Here is a 25201-nt window from a genome sequence, read left to right on the forward strand (position 1 = left end):
AGTTTTGGCCAGGGGGAATTTTCCGGCTTCATCATGGCAGGGACAGGGGCCAGGAAATGCAGCGAGCCGTTCAAAACTCCGTTGACTTCGGCGGGACCGGAAGATCCTGTCAGTGGGAGGAGTCATAAAATTCCTTGCATAAACTCTATCCCTGACAATAACCAGTCTTTGAAAGCGCCACATTTGATAGCCCGCTCTGCTTATCGTGGTGGGTCCAATTCAGGTTCCATGGACCAACTCAAGTTACCATTGTTTTTGTAATCTTCTAAATTGCATGTTTCATTTAGAACAAAGAACAAAGAAAAGTACAGCACAGGAACAGGCCCTTCGGCCCTCCAAGCCTGCGCCGATCATATTGCCCGTCAACTAAAACATTTTGCACTTCCGTGGTCCGTATCCCTCTATTCCCATCCTATTCATGTATTTGTCAAGCTGCCTCCTAAACACCACTGTCATACCTGCTTCCACCACCTCCTCTGGCAGCGAATTCCAGACACTCACTACCCTCTGCGTAAAAAACTTGCCCCGCACATCTCCTCTATAGTTTTCTCCTCTCACCTTAAATCTATGTCCCCTAGTAATTGACTCTTCCACCCTGGGAAAAAGCTTCTGACTATCTACTCTGTCCGTGCCACTCATAATTTTGTAAACTTCTATCAAGTTGCCCCTCAATCGTCGTCGCTCTAGTGAGAACAATCCGAGTTTCTCCAACCTCTCCTCATAGCTAATAACCTCCAGACCAGGCAGCATCCTGGTAAACCTCCTCTGCACCCTCTCCAACACCTCCATATCCTTCTGGTAATGTGGCGACCAGAATTGCACGCAATATTCCAAGTGTGGCCTAACCAAGGTTCTATACAGCTGCAGCATGACTTCCCAGCTTTTATACTCAATACCCTTGCCAATGAAGGCAAGCATGCCATATGCCTTCCTGACTACCTTATCCACCTGCGTTGCCACTTTCAGTGACCTGTGGACCTGTACACCCAGATCCCTCTGCCCGTCGATGCACTTAAGGGTTCTGCCATTTACTGTGTAATTCCTGCCTGTATTAAACCTTCCAAAATGCATTACCTCGCATTTGTCTGGATTAAACTCCAACTGCCATTTCTCCGCCCAAGTCTCCAACCGATCTATATCCCGTTGTATCCTTTGACAATCCTCTTCACTGTCTGCAACTCCTCCAACCTTAGTGTCGTCTGCAGATTTATGTTGACAGTGGATTGTTTTCTGACAATAAGCAAAATGTAAAAAAAGCTCATAGCTTTAAGAAACAGACTAATACATTTTAATAAAAGTGAAGAAATGAGAGTTATGAAGTGTGCTTCAGTTCAGTCCAGTTAATCATCTTTTGCTTTATTGGACCCATGGGCTACAGACCTCAAAGTGAATGAGTGAATACACAGTGGTGTACTATTATAATTTTTCTATTGCCTGTTAATTAAGTTCTAGTGATATAGTTTTGAAGATTGGAGGGCAGAACTATGAAAGCATCTTAACCCCCTGATGCCTCACAGCTATTACAAGCACCTAAGTATATTTTTTCAATGCAAGCACCAAAACAACAGCAATGGTGGGATGCAAATGACTTTTTTCATTAATTAATACATAGAGTCAAATCATTCAGGCATTCTGTTAAATTAAAATTGGTGATACACTTTAACCTCTGCAGTCTAGAATGCTTGGGATCAAGTCATTTCTTGATTTTGGAATTTTCTGGATTATAGGTGACATTAAAACGCCTAGCCACACATGTATGAACTGGAAAACACCATAGATACAAATGTTTACCTGAAGCATAAAACATTATAAAGAAATAACAAAAATTGTTTTGCTTACCCAAAAACCGTATCTTCCATGTTTCCGCTCCCAAAGTGCCGTACTAAAATGATGCCATGAGTTGCTTGGGTTTATTCAAAAATTTTCCGGCAACTAGTGTATCCAACCAGTAGATTTCTGGACTGTAGTGGTTACAGTGTACAATGTAAGTGGCTAAAATATATTGAATACACATACACCGTAGAGCATTGGAAAGCCAGGAAATTGCAGTTTACATATTCCCTAAGAAAATAGTGAGCTGGTATTATTTCTGAAGAAATGTAGCCTTATTGTTAGTTCTGAAGAGTCTGTTTTGGTGGTAACTCCTGACTCCTCTGATCACATAGATTTTAAACAGTGTTAAATGAATGTTGCCACGTGTCAGCCACAAGATTTATTAATCAAACAAATAAATAATGTCTGAGGGCAATGGAAGAGTACACATTGTATCTCTCTGGTATCACCAAACTTACGCATATATTCTCTTTGGTCAGGCCTTGCACTGAGCTTGCAGATGTGACTCTTCGGTCACACTTCAACTACACAATCTATAGCTCCTAATCTTCTTAAAAATCTTACTTCTGTGCGTATTTTGGACAACTGGATTTCTAGTTGTCATGCATCTTGTCTCAACGTTTCACCACTATAAATTATATGTTAACATTTATTTATCTACACCCTGTCCAATTGTCTTCCAGCCTCAAATCCTCTGAAAACTGCACATAATTTGGCTTTCTTCGTGCAATGCTACAAGAAATTCATTAATCTCAAATGAAAGTATAAAAACGGAGGCCAAAAAGCCTGTTCTTACCTGATGTTTTTTTCGAACACTGATGTCTTGGTTCTCCAATGTCAGGAGCCAGTTATTCACAAGCAACTGCCAAATTTTAAATATTGTCATTAGCAATTAGCCTCCAATGACCTCAGCATGTGCCTTAGTAGATATTAAAGATTCCGTGATGCTGGTTGAAGAAGTGCAAGGAATTCTCCCTCTACTCCCCCCATTTCTTTGTCTAACACTTGTCCCTCTACATGCGCCATGAAAAAAAGTACAGTAACTGGCCATTCATTTAGTTTCTGCTTGTTGGATTGTACTATACCCAACTTGGTTATCATGTTTGGCTATAAAACTTCCATTTCAAATAAAGTCACATTTCATTCTCGGCATTCATTCCCATTCTATCACATCCTCGCAGGGGAATGTCTTTATATGATGGAAATGTTGAACTGCACCAGCACATTCATAGCAATTGAAACAGATCCATTTTATGTTTATTATGTTCCCGTGCACAGTGTGTGATGCACTTCCCATAGTGATACATGTTTATGTTTAAACCTTGAAGTAAGAAAACTGGAATTTCCTGGCTGGTGAGTGTATAGGTGTCTCCAAAACACCTGCAAATCCACAAGAGTCACGGATCATTCTAGGAAAAAAAGATGTTATTTTGATGGAATTGCAGTGACAGCTTTTGTTGTGAATAGCCACATTTCTGACTCAAGGCTTAAAAGTCTCCAAACTCAACAATGGACTAATCCACATCAGTAGAGTTTCCAATTGCCTGAAATAAACTGCACATAGGCGCCTTTTAAGATCACATACTACTTAATGTAATCCCAGACAATTTAAGGTGATGTCGGTAAGAGCCAAGCCTCGGGGACCTCCAAGTGTGCGTAGTGATACTGCTGGAGTTTAACAAGCAAAACCACAGAGCTTACCAACACAATACTGATTACCTCTTTCTGTTTGTCTGCAAAGACTACCCTGTCCTTAGGGCACTGGCTTGCAACGTTGTCGTTAGAAGATTGGAAGATCCCGTGCCTCAGTGAGGTGGCCTACACCTCCAATTATTAAGTTGACCACAAAGCATTGATTTGACTCTAACCTCTCATTGCCAAGTGTGTATTCTTGGAACCAACTAGATTCTAAGTGCACTGCCTAGCTCCTTGTTCCCCTACCAAGTAGAATAGTCACCAGTTAGTTAATAGACAACTGTTAAGAATGGATTTGAGTAGATACCAGAAATTCATTGGCAGTAATACGATCAGCAGCAAGGCTCATCTTAACATTTATGAATACACTGCATCATCCTCCTAACTACAGCTTCAACACACACAATAGTTTGAGTACAAACTCCAAGTTAGAAGTGCAGGGATTTCATAACCAACAAGCTCACCTAAACAGGGTCCAGAATAGATGAACACATGGTCACATATCTACACACCAAGTAATGTCATGCCAAGACTCAGAGTTTTCTCATTAGTTCATTGACAGATCTTCAATTATATTGAAAAGACCAGTGTGTAAGTTTATTTCTGGCATGCCAGCCACCTTTATATCCTAAACATCCAAAACCAATCCAATGCATGAGACTTGCTTGCCAACCACTGCTTAATCTGGTTCCACATGAAAGGGATGTTGAATATGAGCTGTGCCTGGTATAAGGCTGGCACCACCACAGGATTCTGAGCACTACATCAGTTCTCCCTGAAATTTCTTGCCTTTTTAGCAATACAGTGGCTTTCCTGGGAAAAGGAACATTTAAGCTCTTGGTTCTGGCTCTGTGTACTTGGAAATGCTTTTGAAAACATCAGGGGCAGAATTTTTCTTTTGTCGGGTGGGTGCGCGCCCGACCCGAACGAGAGTAAAATAGTGCGTGGTGACGTCAGGCGAGCATCCCGACGCCATTGCGCACTCTCACGATATTTTCGCATGCGCGAGAGGCAGCAGTGTGCCCACCAACAATTAAGAGGCCAATTGAAGCCCTTAATCAATTAACTCAATCAGATTTTTCGCTGCCCGCTCAACCATTTGGTTGGCAGGCAGGCGAAAAGGCCAAGAGGATTTTTTACGAAACCTCATCCACGGGCAGGGTGAGGTTTCTAACAGGAATGAAAAATAAAATAAAAATGTTGAAATCTCATTTATAACATGCCCCTGCTCATGTGACAGAGCTCTGTGACTTCAGGGAGCTTGCAGTGCACGCACCCGCGCACTTGCGCAAACATCTGCGCTCGCCCTCCTCCTGCCCCGACCCCAGCGGCACTCAGCATTGCAGCACACGATTCACGCTGTGCCGTTAATTAGCCAGCCAGTGGGAAATTGCAGTCAGGCCCGATCACGGACGGCGGTTGGTTTCGTGTCTGTTCCCAGGCCTGCCCGACGTGGTAAAAATCCTGCCCCAGGAGACTCTCCAGTCCATTCTACTCCCAATCAGTTTCTTTTCTAGTGCTGGATAAACATTTGTGCTTTGTATCTTCCAATTAGTAATTGGTTACTTAAAATTTATTTCCCTTCTGCATTATTTATTTGCCCTTTCTTTTGTGCTTCCTCTTGGAATTTAGAATTTTCAAGAAGCAGTGACTCCTTGACAGCCAATCAGGAAGTTGGATTTTACCTAGCCTTCATTAAAAGGGTAATAACAAACCTTCAGCATCTTTTTGATGCTGGAATTAGGGCCTAAGCTGATTAAAACATGAGGCATAGCCAACAATTTAATTGGCTTGAGAGTTCCTATTCCAGCATAAAACACAGAGGAGCGTTTAATTTTACTATTAATAGATGAGGGTCATTTATTAATAAAGGCTTTTACCAAACACTCTATAAGCTGTCTCAGCCAGTGAGATAGCTTGTTTGGTTCAATCTACCTACTAATAACTTCATGTATAGTTCAATTATGCTCCAGCTCTCAGCTTTCATATAGAAAAATGGGAGAAGTTGCAAGCCTGGGATTCATCTCAGGGATTTCAATCTGTCATAATCTGTTACAGTTTAGTGTGAGAGGATCGTATGTGTCAGCAGACCCTTGATTGTATCGTTTAACTGGCAATGTCTCTGGCATTGTGGTGAACAGTACCTGGAAGTACCACTAAGCAGTGTGACAGATTGGAGAGACACAGCTTTGATTTCCCAAATTAGCTGAATCTCATCAGCACAGACAGGGCTACATGTGGACAGGGGAGTTGTCACCCAATGCTTTGTGGCCCATCTCGGTAAGGAACTGAGATTTCAATTATAGGTTAATCATCTCCCCTCACAGTAAGAGCTGTATGGGGAGAAAAAACAAGTGAAACCAAAGGAAGTCTCCTTGTATCTCTAGTTCAATATTATATAATATCTGAGCTATGAGGGGAGATTGAGAGAATGGGACAAATTGAATAGCTTTTCCAGAGAGCTGGCACAGACACAATGGACTGAATGGTCTCCTCCAATGTTTTGTGAATTTATGATTCTGTGATTTTGAAGTGAAGAAATCCAAAACACCCTGCTGTAACTCTATTACTAAGGAGATGCAGAAAGAATATTAATAACAGTTGGAAGTGAACAGTGATTCTGAGACAACAGAATTGCTGACAATGGAATAACATTTTTTCTACTGAGGGTTTTATCTGGAGCAGTTCTATACAATACTGGAAATGACAATACTTGGTTGTTTGAGGCTGTCAGCATCAAGCACTGTGATTGTCTGTTTGACCAGTGGTCAGCACTGTTGCAAATGGTCATAGCAGCTTTTAAAGGACAGGTGCTTACATCCAAGCAAAGTACAAATACAGCCTGTCCTTGTTAGATAATCAGATAGTATAGCATGTCAAACAGAAGTTAAGATATGGAACAATATCTTGTGTATTATTTATGTATTTAAGGAGACTACGCTGGAACATTTGGGAGGTTAACTTGCGCCATGTTGTAACATGCAATAAGCAGTGATGATGGTTTGAGTCTCTTGCTAGCAGCTTACAAGCTGCCTTCCAAACAGCACAGAAATAACAGGACAATATTTAGCACAGTGTGAACCTCCTAGTTTCAATGTGCATGCCACACAAATGATGGGTCTGGGATACAAGCAAATAAAATGAAAAGATTAATTTTGAAGGAATCCATCCATATTTTCCCATTTAGAATGTGTGATTTCAGTAATGGAAAATGTCAACCAACATAGAAATTTTCAAACTTGATCACAAGAAATTTTCATCCCGTTCAATGTGAATAAGACCTTTTGTTGAAAAAAATGTGGGATTGCACCAGTAGAAACTGAAACAAATAGAGCAGTAGGAGGTGCAAACTTGCTAAATGGTGAGACACAATCAATTGTTTCATGTTCTCAATACCAACAAATTTTGCAGGATCATTTTAATCCTGTGTATGAAGTTGCTTTGAAAGCTCCTGGGTTTACCTTCCCAGTACCTTATCTTTCATTATTTAAGCCAACAATTTCTCTCGCCTTAAATCTTAATTCTCATAGTATAGTTATGCTGTATACTTCATGGCATTGTGAAGTGGTTCATGCTTCATATCAACACAAGAATCACAGCATTGCTGCAATAAAACAAGTGCCACATGTGTGTTTTGCATTGGGTATGAGACTACCTGGAGGAGCTAACATCCTGTTTCATCTTCTCACCAGTTGCAGCATATGCCATGCCGGTGCAGGAGCTAACTTTACACAGTGATGCCCAGGCTGCCTGCGCATATGTTGCTAATGTTGGAAAAGAGCTAATAAAAATGTGGCTGTTTTCTAACATAAAAGCCACTGGTGATTTTGGCTAGTGCTTAAGAGACTTCAGTGTTTAGAAACGCAAGTATTTAAATACTCGTGCCTAGACATTCCAAGTAGGAAATCCTCCTTTCCCCAGTTAGCTTGTTACAGAATTCATTGCCAGCAATGTTCTCAAAATAGTACAAATGCAAAATTGGTCCATGTTGCATCAGCACACTGTAAGGTGATACACCAGTCACTTCTCAACATTCAATTATGGCACTGCAATTATGTCACTGGGATTCTAATATGCTATTTACTAAAGCAAATTAAAAATCAATAAAAACTAAACATATTGCCAGATAAAGAATCTATGAATTTTAAGAAATCTAGGACAGGAATTATGGAGAGAATTCTCCACTCGTCGGGGGTGTTGTGCGGGGGCGGGCGCATACCCTATCAGGTCCGCACCGTCATTTTACAATTAAATAATGTATTTAATTTATAAACCCTTCATGAAACATCAACCTGCCCATGGATGAGGTTCCATGAAAAATGCGAAGGCCGCCTGGGCTCTTCACCTGCCCACCAACCTTAAGGTTGGACGGGCAGCTTTCTCAATTGCCTTAATTAGTTAATTAATGGCCTTAATAGGCCTTTGACAGTTCGGCGGGGGGCGCAGCCGACTCGGCTGCGCGCCCACCGAACTGAAAATCTAAATGACGCCCGGTGACGTCGGGACGCATGCCCGATGTCACTCCGTGTCATTTTAGGCCTCAGCGAGTGGGGCCTGCCCTCGCTTGCCGAGCCAAAAATTCTCCCCTATGAAAGGTAGGGGCAGGGAAACAGATATAGAGTCAAAGAGTTATACAGCACAGCAACAGACCCTTCGGCCCATTGTGTCCCATCCTGTTAGTATCAGAAGACATTGGCTCTGAGTATTTTCATTGATTCCAGCATGTATATAAAGAAGTTCTCAAATCAGCTGGGAAAAAAAAATCTAGCAGTTGCTACTCAAAATGGGCCTTTGACTTCTAGACACAGACAAGGAATAACCAAATTGAGATGAACAGCCAGTTTTCCAAATTCCAATTATTAGTAGGATGAGAAAAAGTGGTCTCATCCCCGCAGAAGTATATATAAGATTGGGAAATTGACAGCAGACTTTGGGAAATGGAAGTCAGGCATAATTAGCAGTACAAGGCTATGATCGATCTTATGATGCAGTGCTAAAAATAAACTCCATGAAGTTTGTCTGACAGAATAAAGCAGGAATGCCATAAGAAAACAAAGAAAATTTTGTATTGATGCACCTCTGAAATTTCCAGTAAGCGGCTGTCCCTTTGTTAATGACAAGTGATACAGAGCTGGATTTTCCACTGATTGACATGAATGGTCAGGAAATACAAATGGTATTAAGGATGTCAACCCAATGCACGACCCAGACCTAGGGACTGGAAGTTCAGTCAAATTTTAAAACAGGAAGCAGGGCCTGGACGATTCAGGGCGTAAGCCTTTACATCATTTGCAACAAATTCTACTGATGCTGAATCTAACTTGTTTCCTTTTGAACATTGTCTAACAATTTGAAGTTTCCCCTAGCTTGATACAATAGTAAACTTGATCAGAAAGCCCGCAAGGGTGACTAATGTAAGGAATGGAGCTACACCAATGCAGGAGGGTGTACTTTCATGGAGCTGCAGCTAATGCCTGTTGCTGGGGTAAAGTAGGCGTCATGCCCAGTAAAGGTATGTCATATTCCTAACTTTTAAGACACAAACTTTCTTCAAAGTGGACTCTTTGAAATTCATTTTTCTCCTTTAAAAAATGGACAATGTGCTGCAAAGTTGGCCACCGAAGGTTAGATAACCTGGCTTATGTATTCAAAAACTGCCTCACTGTCTAACAGAGACAAAAGAAGACAGACCAGATGAAAGTGTGTTAACTGCACATATCTTAAGTCCATCAAGGCATTCTGGAATTGAATGGGTCTTCTTCAAAGATACTGATTGTCTTGACCCCCTTAGGGTAAATGTCTTCAAACAATAAACTAGGATGTGACTAATCAACCCAAGATCGCCGCCATATTTGGGAAAGGCACTGCAATTGTGAGGAGTCCCATGGTAAGGCAGACTTGTTTGTCCCTTTGTAATATTTAAGTGCTGTCTGCAGAAAGACATGGCAGCAGAAAGGGCAATAACATCTATGCCTTAAGAACCGGAGGTTGTAACATCGTAAGGCCTCCAAGCCTGTTTCAGTTCCGATCCACCAAAATAGCAAACTGAATGCCTGGTACTGAGACTACAAGCGACTAACTTTGTGATCTGCAGAAAGTCCATCTCTTCAACAGAACCCTGAAACCAACTGTAGCATAGGACTTGGGCTGGTGAATTCACCTAAACTGCCTTTCAGGAGTGAAGATGTCTTCTTCATCAGGCCTGCAACACATGCGTTCCAGGACAAGACAATCACATGAATGATAAACTACACTTTTTGCTTGTAACCTGTAAAAGTGCACTATTCTCTTCTTATTTTCTTTGAGCATTCTTGTGTGTGTGACTGTGTGAGTGAATGCCGCAGCATTAGATTTTGCGGTGAGCGCATAAATAAACAATTTTTAACCTACAAAAAGCTTGCCTCAGGTTATTCAAATTCATCACACATATGCCCACCTTCCTCTCAAAAGCTAACTGATTATGGATAGTTGGGAATGAGAACAGGGTTTTCAGCAGTTCTCTCTCACTCTGTCCATAATATTGGATATTATTTCAGGTAGCTGCTGCTCATCTGGGGGTGTTTGGGATCAATTCCCATTAATAACGCTCCTCATTCTGGCATGCCTGAGAAAAACCCTACAAAAGGGCCTTTTTCCACAGTAAAACAAGCATCTAAAACAGTTTTCTCAACAGGTATTAGACTGATGACCTGACGGGGGCTAATTCTGGAACACTATTACCAATTGCTTAAAGCTATGACTTATTGCTTGAAAACCAAACAATAATTCAGCTAGAGAAAACTGCAATGAAACAACTTTTATATATCCTGTACTACTTTTACACTCTCTCCTCTAGTCTCCCTCTAGAAGACCAAACTCTCTTGTACTAAAACTATAACATAAATCGTTTATATTTGCAATAAATGTGTAAATGTAAATCAATTTCATTGTGCTAATGATAGAGCTGGAGCTACTTAAGAGGAGATTTGTTTCATGTTGTGGTGTTTATGTGCGTAAAGCTGTCAGCCGGTCAGTAATTGATTCATTGCATTGCTGTTGCATCTCACGTTTCACCTGGAGCTTTTATCAGGTGTTATATTGTTTTAGATGAAACTATATGATTATGAACGATGAATGGTATTTAACCAAGAATTTTTTTATTCATTCATGGGATGTGGGCATCACTGTTGCCCATCCCTAATTGCCCTTGTTCAGAGGGCATTATTGTGGATCTGGAGTCACATGCAGATTTCCTTCACTAAAGGGCATTAGTGAACCGGATCAGTTTTAATAGCAATGGTCATCATTAGACTTTTAATTCCAGATTTTTATTGGATTCAAATTCCACCATCTGCCATAGCAGGATTCGAACCCCTGGTCTCCTTATCCTGGGTCACTAGATTATCAGTCCAGTGGCAACACCACCGCCTCCTCTGTGAGAAAGTCATCTGTAATATTTGTGAGATGAATCATTTCAGCCATTGAGATGAAGATCACATCCTTCAAATACTGCCTCTTTCAATGTGTACATGGCTGTGAATTGTACTACTGCAAGTTAGGAAAATAATTGTCAATGTTTTTGGTAGGCCAACGCGAGACAGTGATGATGAGGATGATGACGAGAAAAAAGGGAGAGGATGTACTCTTCAGTACCAACGTGCGCTGGTGAGGGTCCTTACACAGTTTGTAGCGGAAACCCTGGACCCAGGTGGGCAGCTCGTCTACATGTTAGGCAATGACTGGCAGGCTGACATCACAGACCTGGTGACTGACTTTCTGAAAATGGACAACCCACAGATCGCAAAGCTGGAGAACGGGAGGATCCTGAGTGGGCAGGAACTTGGAATGGCCACAATCCAGGTATGTTCAGTCCTTTCGAGTAGCTGTAATAACTGTAGAGCAAGTGTGAGAGTCTTACGATGCTCCTGTCTGCCCTCTGCTGTTCATTTCTTCTAACCTAGCCTGAATTTGCAACAGAGAAACTTCTCTTAAAAAGATCAAGGTAATCTGTGGAATCTGCCGCTGAACAAGGCATTAATGTATTCAAAACATTGCCCTTCATATTGTTGCATGGGTAAGTGGTTCCTGAGAGGTTTTCTTCTTTAAAAAAAACCGACAACTCCCAGAGCATAATAATTAGATAGACACTGAATGATAGTGTAACAATAGCAAAAAAAAGGGTCAGTTTGATTAGAGTAACTTGTAAATGTGTTGGTTTTTTTTAAAAGTGCAATTTCTTTTTCATTTGTATTAATTATCAAGTTGTCTGAATGACTAAAACGTTGTATAACATCCGGCTATACAGGGGAATTAGCAGCAAATTAATCCAACAGGTGCTATTTTTCTTTCTTTCATTTTAGCACTTCTTTTCCGATCACTTCCATGTCTTGTTGCCGAGTTCTGTCTCTAGCAGCTGGGGCTGGTGTCAATTGCCTGTTTTTAATGTTGCAGATGAAAAGAGTGTCATCTACTGGCTGGGAATGTTGGGAGGGAAGAGGGTCCTGACAGATTGTTGTCCTATCTATCTGAGATGGACTGTTTTCCTGCCACACAGTAAGGTATCTAGTAGCCCAATCTATAATCACTTGAACTGAGTCAAAGATCAATACGTTTGAGATTCTAAATGAATATCCAACCTTCTTCTATTAGTTACTGACTAGTCGAGGTTTATTCCTTCTAGATTTTTATTTGTACCCTATGTTGAACTTAATGTCCTTTACCTGCTATATTCTGAGTCAAAGAGTCAGAGCAGCATGGGGAATTATTTATTCTAGATTTTAAATGCATTTTACTTTTGTCTTCAGTTTAATTGAAGAGCGAGGTCTACTATTTAATAATTTTGAAGAAATAAATCAGACCCATGTCATTCTGATTCACTGTACCACAGAGTGGCAGGGTATCGCTTTATACTTGAAATTTCACACAAGGAGATAAGAATTCCTCCTGACACACCTCCATTGATATTGTAGATTTCTCAGTTCAGTACTTCCGAAATCCTAAACACAGTCTTTAGAACATATGATTTTGTTAAAAGTATTCACAGACATATTTGCAGTGGTGGCTTTACAAAGTGACCAGTCTGTGTCTCTGTCAGAAGACTTCGACTGGAAGGCACTTTCCCATAATGAAGGAGGAAATATTGAATGAAGAGCCACCAGAGTTAGCTCCTTTTCATCTACTGGTGACCAATTGCAGATCAACATTGGCAGAAGCCTGGCACCAAGTCAGCCTGCTTCCCACTTGGCAAGGGACTAAAGACCAATAATTTCAGAGTCCTTTTCTTCTGTTTATGTTTTCCATTGTTTCTATTCAATGGAATTGTAATGTTTACAAGCAAACCAGTCACATCTTAATCATCACAGTTCTTTCTGACTTGGCTGTTATGACCATATTGTTGACAGGGTTATTCTGGAATATTGGTTGATAAAGCTAAAGTTACAGTAACTTATTGGCCCAGATCTTCCAGTCTCTGGATCTGGAAGTCCCAACACATTGACTCCGTGGGAATTTCCCAGGAGGTTTGAACTTCCGATGTTCCCTGGGGCCTTCTGAAAAAGTCTCCAATTCAAGTTGCAGAGCTTGGTTGGTTCTGGTACTTATCTGGATAGTTACTCAGTAAATGTAAAAAAAAATCCTAGTCTAATATGTAGTTAACTAAACTGAGCTGTTGAATCACATTGACACCCCGCCCCCCCACCCCCCCAAGGCCAGTTACCTCCCAAACACCCTCCCGGGTCCCCCTCTGAGGCCCCAGTACCCCCATCTCCCCCCAGAGCCTTGACTACTCCCCCTAACCCAACCTGACCTGACCTCACCACCAGGCTCCCACTCCCTGAATCTCCAATTCCCCCTCCCTGCGCCACCCCAACCCCGGCAACCTCACCACCCTATCCCCACACCCACCTACCTCACCCATCCTACCCCCTTACCGCCTCCACCCTACCGTCTGAGCCACTTACCTTCTCTCCGCAGCTTTTCAAAGAAGCTTTGGGACATTTAAATTCTTCCCTTACCAGAATAAGGCAGTTAGTGCTGTAAAAAGGTGTGACTTCTGTGTGGATTCTTTTCACTGATGTCTCCGTAGTTTGCTGTGCTAAGTCAGTTTGGGAGGATTTTCCATTGGCAGATTGCCCAGAAAAATTGGAGAAAGGTAAGTGTGTATTTTTTTGTCTGATCGGGATTGGAACCAGGGGTTCTGACTTGATCACCTTGATTGGAAGATTTGGGTCAATTGATGTCAAGCTGAATCTCCAAGTCTGAACATTCAATCTGAAAGCTATCTTGTAGTGCAGTGTTAGAGATGATTTATGACATGTATCTGATGGCATTGAAAATCACTGGCCACAGGAGCTCTTCTGTCCTTAAAGATTAAAACAAACAACATTGAATGACATTTCCACAGAATATTACTCTCTCTGCCTTCAGGCCAACAAGGAATTTGGGGTTATGCTTGCATAGCCATAGATCTGCCAGGCAAGTCAGCCAAGACCACAGAAAGATTGTTCAACACACCACTAAGTCTGTGAGAGAAAACTGGCATTTCAAAGAACAGTTTTTAATTACTGGCTTGGTGTGAATGGGTCCATTTTGCAGGAAAAATGAGTTTATATCAGTCCCTGTACTGCATGAAATGCATCATGTGCATTCCTGAGAGATTGGGTATAATGGTCAAAGGCCGTTGGCATATCTCTTATTGAATGTCTCAACTAAGCTCCTTAAGGAATCTCACTCAAACTATTAATGACAGTTGCAAAGTGCAACCATTGTGCATCCAATGCAACATTTATAGGATAGGGTCACATTGAACTGAAGCTCGAAACTGTTTTAAAGTTGGACAACAAAAGCTCATTGTAAATAATATATCGGTGAACAATGTGCATCACACTTAGCTTACATATAGTAATTAAATGTCCCCTTAGTCATTTGACCACTATGCATTTATAATCGAACTGTAAATAGATCATTTTTCATTATTCAGGCTTCTGTGTGAAAGATTGTACATGTAAAAGAAAAGTAAGATATTGAGAGCAATACAGAACTAATTAAATGAGGTCTGCCCAAAATGCTCCTGTTGAAGAACTGAAAAGTGTTCTTATTATTCTGAGAATGGTTCAATATATCATGTTTTATTTTCAATTTTTTTCACATGCCCATTAAAGTGAATGACGAATGGGGCCAAAAGTTAATGAAACTTTTTACAATGCTTTGTATCCGGTTTCAGCATCTGTCCTTACTAGGGAAAGGCATAAACCGGCCAGAGGTGGAGTAAACTCCCACTTCCCAAACCAGCAGCATGTCTGAACCACAGCCTCCAACGAAAGCTTTCTGCACCAGTACAACTTTTTGCCTGATTCCTGACTAGTCATTTTCTGAATGTGCAAGGTTAGCATCAATGTAAAGCAATTGTGCTGCACACCCAGTGCCAAGCTACCAGCATCAATTTACCAACAAGGGCTGGAATGAAGCAGAGCAACACCCCCAGAGGGGGAAGAGTCTCACACCACTTGGGTCTGATATCTCATGGAAGGGTAAATTTTCTGCATCTACCTTCAAAGGGTACACATTGTAAAATTGTCTATGTGCAGCCGTGATTTGCAGTCCATTATAGTTAGAAGATGAATAATCAAGAATTGTATCCATTTATTTTCCGTTAAACACTAACAGCAAGTGAGAATTCACATGAAAAGTACAGAAGTGGGAACATTACCCTGGGCTGTAGGATTAGCATAATAGCAAAGCTTTATAGGAACTTGTATGTAAATATATTAGCCTGCCTTCATTTAAATGTTTAGAGAATAGAACTGTTTCTTCTCCATACCGTAAACATTTTTAAATTTCTGACTGTTTGGAGAGGGATCTATGCGTAATTAGACTGAGGCATGCACAGAGCTTCCTACTCCTCAGGGCTATAAGAACATAAGAAATAGGAGAAGAGCTGACCACACGGCCCCTCGATTCAGCTCCACCATTCAGTATGATCATAGCTGACCTTGGGCTTCAGCTACACTTTCCTGTCCCCTCTTCATATCCCTTGAATCCCTGAGGAACCAAAAAAGCTGTCTATCCCAGCCATAAATATATTCAATGATGGATCATCTGCAACCCTCTGGGCTAGAGAATTCCAAAGATTCGCAACCCTTTGAGTGAAGACATTTCTCCCCATCTCAGTCCTAAATGATTGGCCCCTTATCCTGAAATTGTTGATCTGTGTTCTAGATTCTCCTGCCATAGGAATCAACCTCTCATTGTCTACCTCATAAAACCCTTTCAGAAACTTGAATGCTTCAAAGAGATTTTCTCTCATTTGTCTAAACTCCAGAAATTATAGGCCCAGTTTAGTCAACTTCTCATACCAGGAGCAAATCTAGTGAACCTTCACTGTACCTCCTCCAAGGCAATATATCCTTCCCTGTATATGGTGACCAGAACCGCACACAGTGCTTCAGGTGTGCTCTCACCAGAGCCTGATACAATGGTAGCAAGATGTTTTTATCCTTGTGCTCCTCTCCCCTTGAAATAAAGGCCAACATGCCATCGAGTCACACGGACTTGAAACGTTAACTGTGTTCCTCTCTGCAGATGCTGTCAGACCTGCTGAGTTTTTCCAGCTATTTTTATTTTTGTTTCAGATTTCCAGCATCTGCAGTATTTTGCTTTTATGCCATTTGCCTTCCTAATTACTTGCTGTACCTGAGTGCTAACTTTCGGTTCTGAAGAAGAGTTATACGGACTCGAAACGTTAACTGTATTTCTCTCCACAGATACTGTCGGATCTGCTGAGTTTTTCCAGCAATTTTTGTTTTTGTTTCAGATTTCCAGCATCCACAGTATTTTGCTTTTACGCTAACTTTCTGTTTTCCTTGTACAAGTACACTCGAGTCCCTCTGAACATCAACATTTAGCAGTTTAAAACCTTATAAAAATTATTCTGTTTTCCTGTTCTTACTACCAAAATGAATAACCTCACACTTCCCCACCAAAGTTCCAACCCAGGTTGTGCAAACCCAAGGCGGCCTAGATGGAAATTGAATGGTAACTACGCCTCAGAGACTAAAATCCACAGAATAATTGCACGCTGAATGAAAATACTGAATTAGTGGAAATAATTGCCCCAGTCAGGAGAATGTTGTGGAGGTAGAGTGGGACATGCCTGTGGATGAGAACAGGGAATTCAAATTTAATGCCTTGTGAGACAGGGAACCAATGTAACTTTGGGATGATGCAGTAATGGGTAAATGGGAATTAGTAAGGGACAGGGTGGAAAATTGGCATTTATACAGGAGGTTGGGGGCTGTTTGAAATGTTGAATTAACCAATATCAACAGTATGTATAAGGGTTTTGCCATCAGCTACGGCAAAGATGGGCAAGGTTACAGAGATAGAAGGAACCAATCTTGGTGAGAAATAGGATATGGAACATTTCTCTCAAATAGGGTTTGGGATAAGTACTGGGTTTCATTTCTAGAGACAGGACAGAATCATCCCAGATTTGCTCTAAGTGCGGTAGCGGGCGGGAAAAAGGACGATTTACCTGCTGGCCACAATGGCGGGTTTTCGCGCTGTATCGTCCCATTCCCGTTTCATTAATTATACAGTCCTGGGAAACACGCCAGGTCGCTGGCAGGGTGTTCTCTGATTTTCCTGCCCCGCTGTCACCTTAGGCCTTAAGGAAACTGAGAACCCGAAACTCTGCACAGAGCTAGCATTCTTCAAGGGATAAGAAGCTGCTGCAAACTGATGGAGGAGACATGCTGCCCCCAGATTTCGGCCCTCCCTCGAGCGCCTACTGGACACAGTGAAGACCCACCCCAATGTCCTCTACCCCCACTCTGGGTGAAGGCCAGCAAGCAAGATCACCAATCCAGCATGGGAGGTGGTGGCAGTGGTGGTCAGCGTCAACGCCCTGCAAAAGAGGACAGCCACCCAGTGCCGAAAGAGGATGTTCCGCCAGGCTAAGTCACACTTCTTGTCATTCTCAACTCACACACTCATGAGCCCATCACACATCTACAGGCATCTCACTCACTGCCAGTTCGAGGGACATCACCATCCACTCTCTCATGCACACCTTCATTTGGCCTGCGGATCGTGTTCTCATCCTGTTCATGGCACCACTCACCACCCACACATGCCAGGCATCCTTATCATCTGGCCTGGCAGGCGCCCTGCTTACACACCCCCTATCTGTATTCATGCAGGACAAGCTGACACACAACAAAAGGGAGAGGTCGCAGACTGGTGGAGTAATGCCTGACATCAAGGTCCTCACAGACTTTGAAAATAGAGTCATCTGGTGCCAGTGCCATAGAGCCAGTGACAATCTGAACCGTTCCTGTGCTGACGGTGAGGTCGGCGGTGCTCAACCAAGTGAGGATCCAATAGTGCAACACCCATCAGACAACAATGTGCGAGTCACCTCCCCTGTTTCGCAGGCCCCATGCACTAATTATCTCTCCTTGCTTTCACATCTGGGAAACAGCCGAGGTCCTTGACTTAGGCCCTGAAGAAACCTCAGAAGAAGAACCTGATGACACCCTAATTGAAGACACGTCACAGCACTCACCCACACTCCCAACTAGCAGAGACCCACACCTCGGTGGGACCTAGCTTTAGAGAAACTTCAGGGTCACAATCTGGTGAGCACATCGCACTGTCTGATCTATAGCAGGTGGCAGCAGGGACTTCCCAGGTTTCCAACATTCGGAGGGCTGATGGAGACCAGAAATTTGCTGAGTCCGAGTCAGATGATGAACCTCTGGACTCAGTCATTCCTCAGTTGCTGGAGCTGCAAAGGCAAGCTCAGGAACATCAGGAAGGGATGTCTGCTGTACTCCTCAGATAACAAGGCACGATGGAGGAGTCCGTCCGCCTTCAGTCTGAGGTGATAGCGCCGGCATGCCAACGCACTGAGGTCAACACTGGTAGGATGGCGGCCGCCAGGGAGAACTTGGTCCAGAATGTCGCCCCTGCATTGCTGAGGTGCAGCGGGCCTCCCATCTCATGGGCATCTGTGTCCAGTGACAGTGTGGTCCTGAAGGGTTCAACTCACAAAGGATGCCACAGGATCAGGAAAAGTTAAAAGTTTCCCCGCTGCATCTCCATGATATGACCCTGTTCACAGAGCACAAGCGAGCTGCCATCAGCCGGACAGGAGTCCGACGTTCACATAAGTTGTGTGAGGATCTATGGAGTGTCCCCACTTCATGTTGATACCAACCTCCTGGAATGTAGGGATGACGGGTATCTGCTGCGTCTCCATGACAGGAGCCTTATTACAGAGGGTATGTACACTGCCATCAGCCAGACAGGAGTCAAACATTCACAGATGCAATGTGAGGATCTATGGTGTCTCCTCACTGCATGTTATCATCATCCTCCACAAATCTAGCAGCTATGAGGGCTCCCCGAGTGAACCTGCCTCGTCTGGCCAGTGCGAGGGCTTCATCGCTGTCATCGTTGCCTTCCAGGACCTCCTCACCCTCATCTCCATCGATGTCCTCCTCATCGGAGGAGACCTCCAGCTCATCCATCTCCTCCTCAGCCAGCTCCTCTCCCTGTTGCAGCGCCAGATTGTAAAGAGCGCAGCAGGCAACAACGATGTGTGACACCCTCTGTGGACTATATTGCAGGGCTCCACCAGACTGATCCAGGCACTAGAACTTTATTTTCCGTATCCTGATGGTTTACTCCACCAAGTTGCGAGTTGCAGCATGAGCGTCTCTGCTGCAGCCTGAGGCCGCCACCGGACGTCATCAACTATGTCCCCTGCAGGTAGCCCTTGTCCCTGAGGAGCTCACTCTGCAGCCTCTGTGGACCCTGGAAGACATCAGGGATGTGAGACTTACTGAGAATGTAGGAGCCATGGAGACTCCCTGGGAACTGTGCACAGATCTGTAGGACCACCTGTGGTGGTCGCACACCAGTAGAACAGTGAGCGAGTGGAAGCCCTTGCAGTTGACATAGTGGACTGTTTGCTGCCACAGAGATCTGAGTGCCAGGTGAGTGCAGTTAATGGCACCCTGCACCTGTGGGAAATCTGAGATCTGTGTAAATCCCAGCACTCTTACTTCCTGGCTTTCCTGATCCCAGGCGAATTGCACAAAGTTCTGTGCCTTTGCGAATAAGGCATCCATGACCTCATGGATGCGTTTGTGTGTGGAGGCTTGTGATATCCCACAGAGGTCACCTGTGGAGCCCTGAAAGCAGCCACTGGAGTAAAAATAGAACGTCATGGTCACTTTCACTGCCACTGGCATTGGATGCCCTCCATGTCCCAGTGGTGCCAAATCCTGCAACAAGTGGCAGATGTGACCGACCTGTTCCCTGGACATGTGCAGTGTTTGTCAGCACTAGTTCTTGGTCATCTGCTGGAATGACAAGCACCGTCTATAGACCATGAGTCTAGCCAGGCGCCTACCAGTGATGGCTCACTGTGACTCTTCAGCGGCGTGCACAGGGTGCTCCTCCCACTACCCAGCCAGGCACCTCTGTCACCCTCTTCCCCTTCGTCTCCGCTGTCTGTAAGTCATGAGGCATACTGCTAAGTCACCAAGCTCCATGCTCCTGATGTACTGCCCCTGCAAGAGAGACATGTGTGGGTTCGCATGGGTGTACTAATAAACTCTCTTAGTTAAGTCTGAAGGCCCTTAACATACGCCAGAGAGTGCTGGCCACCACTTGGATGGCTGCCCGAAACCCTACCCACATCCACCCCACTCTACCTGACCAGTTGGCAGCAGCTTTGCCCACTGGACTGCATGCTGTGCTCTCAGCTCAGGTGCAGGCATTCTCCTAACCTGCGCTGTAAGGCTGTGCTGTTTGCTTGAAACATGAAGGGGAGACTGAATGATTACTTTGCAATGGGCTATGAGCATGTCCACCAGTGACTGCTCCATGGTCACCTTTCACAAGGAGATTGTACAATGTGCCAAGTCATCCAATTGTTCTGCAGCCCACTAAAACGCTCATTGGTTTGAGTCTGTGCTCAAGGGGTAAAAAGTTCTGGAGCATTTGGTGGCACTTTGATGTCTCTGCGTTGCTTGAGTGGGCAGATAAGCTAGAGGCCCGACTCCAAGCATATCAATGTGGCGGCGCCTGAAGGGTCTCAGCTGTGGATGAATGGTCACTTTGTACAAGGTTTCCCTAATGTGTGGCTACTTCCCTACCCCCCCGCCTCCACCCCGCCACCCCATTTGCTTGTGCACTACCATCAGACCGGGCTGCCTTGCTGCCACCCCCAGCTCGCCTCACATGCAGTGCAGCCCTTGCATCCCAACTCACCTCAGATGCAGTACAGCCTATGCCGCCCCCAATTCGCCTCACAACATGCTGCCTTGCCCCCCCCAACTCGCCCCAACCACAATGCAGCGCTTGCCCCAGCACTGTCAGTAAGCTGGGAAAAAGCAACTTGCTTGTGCCCTGGCCTGAATGCGGGGCGTCTCAACTTTAAAGTCAAACAGGCGACCTTTGCGCACAACGTTAGTGAGCACTCACCTCCAAATTCCCCTCGAAGTTCCGCTCGCCTGGTGCATGCCTTTCAAATGCTGTAGTGAAACATGTGGGGTTTGCAATTGTGCCGATGTACCCAGATGATCCAGTGTGAGGGGGTTATTCCATTGAGCAGGGCTTGTAACGATATACAGATGTTCTAGATAGGTTCTTGATTGGTAAGGGGATCAGAGGTTACGGGGAGAAGGCGGGAGAATGGGGTTGAGAAACTTATCAGCCATGATTGAATAGCGGAGCAGACTCGATGGGCCGAATAGCCTAATTTCTACTCCTATGTCTTATGGTCTTATGTATTAAAATGATGTTCCTGATGTCTGGTGGTGGGAAACGAGGCCTGCCATTGACTGGTGGAGCAGACGATCACAAAGCGGTTTCACAACATCGTGAAACCGGTTTTTGGCATTCCTGCCATATTGTCCACTCACATCCGCCATGATTAGCACAGTGTACTGTTCTGGTTCTGATATTGCAGGAGAAGGTATGGAAGAGTGCAAAAAAGATGTATTGGATAATACCAGAATTGAGAGGGCACAACTATCAGGAAAGACTGAACAGTTTGGAGCTTGTTTCTCCAGAAAAAAGACTGGGAGGTGACCTGATAGCAATCTTTAAAATTGCACAGTGGTTTGATAGGCCAGTCGCAGAGATTTTCCCACATGTAGAGGAAACCAAAAATGGGGCCATAATTATAAAATAGATACCAGTAAATAAAGTAAGAAATTCAGGAAAAATGTTTTTAAATTCAGAGTGGTGTGGAAGTGGAACTCATTATAGAATGGTTAAGGTGAATAGCATAGATACATTTAATTGGAAGCTGGATAGGTACATGGGGGTTGAAAGAAATAGAATGTTGATGGGATGAGATGATTTTTAAAAACTCTTTCATGTGATGTGGGCGTCACTGTCTAGGCCAGCATTTATTGCCCATCCCTAATTGCCCTCGTAAAGGTGGTGCCTTCTTGAATCGCTGCAGACTATGTGGTGTAGGTACACTCACAGTGCTGTTAGGAAAGGGGTTCCAGGATTTTGGCCCAGTAGAGTGAAGGAATGGCGATATATTTCCAAGTCAGGATGGTGGGTGACTTGGAGGGGAACTTCCAGGCGGTGGTGTTCCCATGTGTTTGCTGCCCTCGCCCTTCTAGGTGGTAGAGGTCATGGGTTTGGAAGGTGTTGTCTAAGGAGCCTTGGTGAGTTGCTGCAGTGCATCATGTAGATGGTACACACTGTTGCTACTGTGCACCAGTGATGGAGGGAGTGTATGTTTCAGGTGGTGGAGGGGGTGCCAATCATGTGGGCTGCTTTGTCCTAGATGGTGTCAAGCTTCTTGTTATGGGAATTGCACTCATCCAGGAAAGTAGAGAGTATTCCATCACACTCCTGACTTGTGCCTTGTAGATGGTGGACAGGCTTTGGGGAGTCAGGAGGTGAGTTACTCGCCACAGGATTCATAGCCTCTAACCTGCTCTTGTAGCCACAGCATTTTTATGGCTAGTCCAGTTCAGTTTCTGGTCAATGGTAACCGGTGCAAATGAAAGTACTTGGGAGGAGGCTCATGTGGATCACACGGACTGTCATTAACCTAGATGCTATGTAATTGTACAAGAACCTTTGGGTAGCAATCCAAATCCTGTTTTGAAGGTTGGGAGAAAGGCAGTCTTTGTGGCAGACTACATTATAACTCTCTCTCTGATTTACCATATCTCATGCTCCTGACCGCATCCTCTTACCTACCCACTTTGTGCCCTGCAGGACTTTTGGCTAGTGCTCAGTTTTAGAAATGAACCCATGTATAAAGAGATGGGTTTGGGGGTAGGGTGGTGGGTGAACATCTGGGGAATTATCAGAAGTTGCAACAGAGAAAGACTGTCAATGCCAAAAAGACTCAGGCTGCTGTAATAACCCATTCATGTACCCAGCATGTGTGCCAGTGGTCACCTTGTATGTGTGTTACCTTATATGTTTGATTGTGCGTTACCTTATATGTAACCACATTGATATAACACTGTTCGAGGAACCCTTGTCCCATCTGAGGGTTCCAATCATATAATGCTGCCTGGCATTAGCTCCATGATATCCTGAGTGCTTACTAATCTGTCACACAACAACCAGGCTGACTGTTTCTGTCCCTATATCAGCAACAATGGTTCAATGCAGATCAGATTTCAGCGCCTACTCAATGGAAAGCAAAAGTAAGAGCAAATTAACAGGCTATGTAGATTCCATTAACTTGCAGAACTGACAGTGGACAGCAATGTTGCATCATAACTAAACGTAATGCTGCACTCATATCAGTTTCGGGAGTTTGGATAGTAGATTAAGAATGAGTAGAAATTCAACCCACCTTGTGTGTAAATTGGAAATCCTTGCAAGTCTTTTCTGCTTGTCTGTATGACTCCTTTCACATTGACATATCCTTCAAATGAACATATATGTGCTCTCATTGCCTGCAAGCAATGCCATACGAGGTTGACTAATTATCTAGATTAGATTGAGAGCAGTGCTTGGGTGCATCACCTATGATTCTGCCTTATGCCTGTCCATATTTACTACTATTGGTTTATAGATTTTAAATTCATTCCAGTTATTAACCTTCAGCCTCTCATAGTCCAGCTTCAATATGTAACAGAAGAACAAGGGCTTCTTTGTGTTAGCATTTTTGTAACTACAATTGTTATAATATTCAAGATAAAAATTGCAATAGGATAACAATGTTTAAGACTTTTAACAATCTCGTGGTGGTTATGAATATTATTCCACATTTAAGGTAATTGTGATTAGACAATAAGAGGGCAATGATAATTCGCTTTGATATCACAGCAGATGGAAGTAATAAGTGTTTAAGTTTGAAACTTCTTCATTTCAAAGGTACTGTCACCACTTTCTGATTCTATCCTGGCTGAAAAAACAATAACGGTGATTGAGGAGAAGGTGTCTGTTACAGACCTTGGAATTCAAATCGTAGCAGGAATTTCCTTGTCCTTCAAACTGAGTACTGCCAGCAACCGTGTCATCGTTGCAACGACAACAGCAAAAGAACAGCTTCGTACCTCAAAACAGGTACTCATTCTGAATTTCAGTTTCATGCTCCCTCCATTCATTGCAGCCTATATAGACAATTCCTGATCAAATCATCTACCTTAGAGAAATTGCATGGCTTTGTTCTTTTTTCACTATTGTACAGAGACACCAGCAGCAAACATGAGTATTCTCACAGGAAAGGAGTGAGGATGGGGGCGGTGGAGGATTTTTGGGGGTGGGGGGGTGGGGGTCGGGGGTGCATTGGGGTGGCGGGAATGAGCACACAGTTCACAGTTGCCCTGGGTTACTCATGCTATCCTTTGCTGTTTTTAGAGGCCTGGCAGTAGATTATAACCTGTTTTCCCAGCTTGTGGTGATGTAAGCAAGAGAAGGCTCATTGGGGAATAGGGAAGAATTAAAGTAGATTATGAAAAGGGAGTGCGAGGGAAAGGAAACTGAAATCAATAGTACTCATTGAATTAACTAGAGGCAAAATCATGATTGTGATTCTTTTAGTTGGAGAGAGATTACAATTTTTGCAGAATTGAATTTAAAATGATTGCTTTCAGTTCATGACCTGTCTGTCAGTAGAGATATCACTATATTGTAAATGGGAAAGTTGGAACCAATTTTTTTTTTTTGAAAAACTGATTTCTTTTATAAACTCAAAGAAATACTGGGGAGGAATCAAAAAAAGTATCAAGTGCAATTTCAACTGTTGCTTTGAAGTAACATTTTGGATTATGTAAGCAATTAAGGATATACTTTTTCAGCAAAAATAACAAGGCTTTTAGATGCAAACTGGGAGAATCATAGGATCAACTTTTCTATGGTATCTGTATTTTCATCATTGATAAGACAGCAGCATGGTGTATTGGTAATAAAAGATCAAATCTGTGAGCACCCCAGAGGTGAGTGTACTATGATGGCCTTTTGCCTGAGTGAAGGAGCATATGGAACTCCCAGTAATTGTGCTTAATCTATGAAAGAGAAAAACGTCTGATTCAGACATTTTGACTTTGGGCAATGCTTTTAAATGTGTGATATTATTCAGCTCTGCCTTTTAAACATCTCTCAGCAGTGTTATCAATTTCACCACTTCCTCGTAGGTGGTGAAATAAAACTATTCTTTTCTTGAACAAAACTAAGCTGAGTTCAGCTGCACATT

At 43.3% G+C, this 25201-nt stretch overlaps 1 protein-coding gene across 2 annotated transcripts in view; it reads left to right on the plus strand.

Moving 5' to 3' along the window:
* LOC144687692 (transmembrane protein 132C-like) overlaps positions 1 to 25201 on the plus strand; it is a 1088236-nt gene that overhangs the window by 1019286 nt on the left and 43749 nt on the right. For both annotated transcript variants that reach the window (XM_078554107.1, XM_078554108.1), the window contains 2 exons: positions 11094 to 11367; positions 23881 to 24072. In XM_078554107.1, the coding sequence (XP_078410233.1) occupies positions 11094 to 11367; positions 23881 to 24072 (466 nt within the window). The remainder of the gene's footprint in view (positions 1 to 11093; positions 11368 to 23880; positions 24073 to 25201) is intronic.

This window comes from Cetorhinus maximus, chromosome 12 (assembly GCF_964194155.1).
Source record: "Cetorhinus maximus chromosome 12, sCetMax3.hap1.1, whole genome shotgun sequence".
Lineage (NCBI taxonomy): Eukaryota > Metazoa > Chordata > Chondrichthyes > Lamniformes > Cetorhinidae > Cetorhinus > Cetorhinus maximus.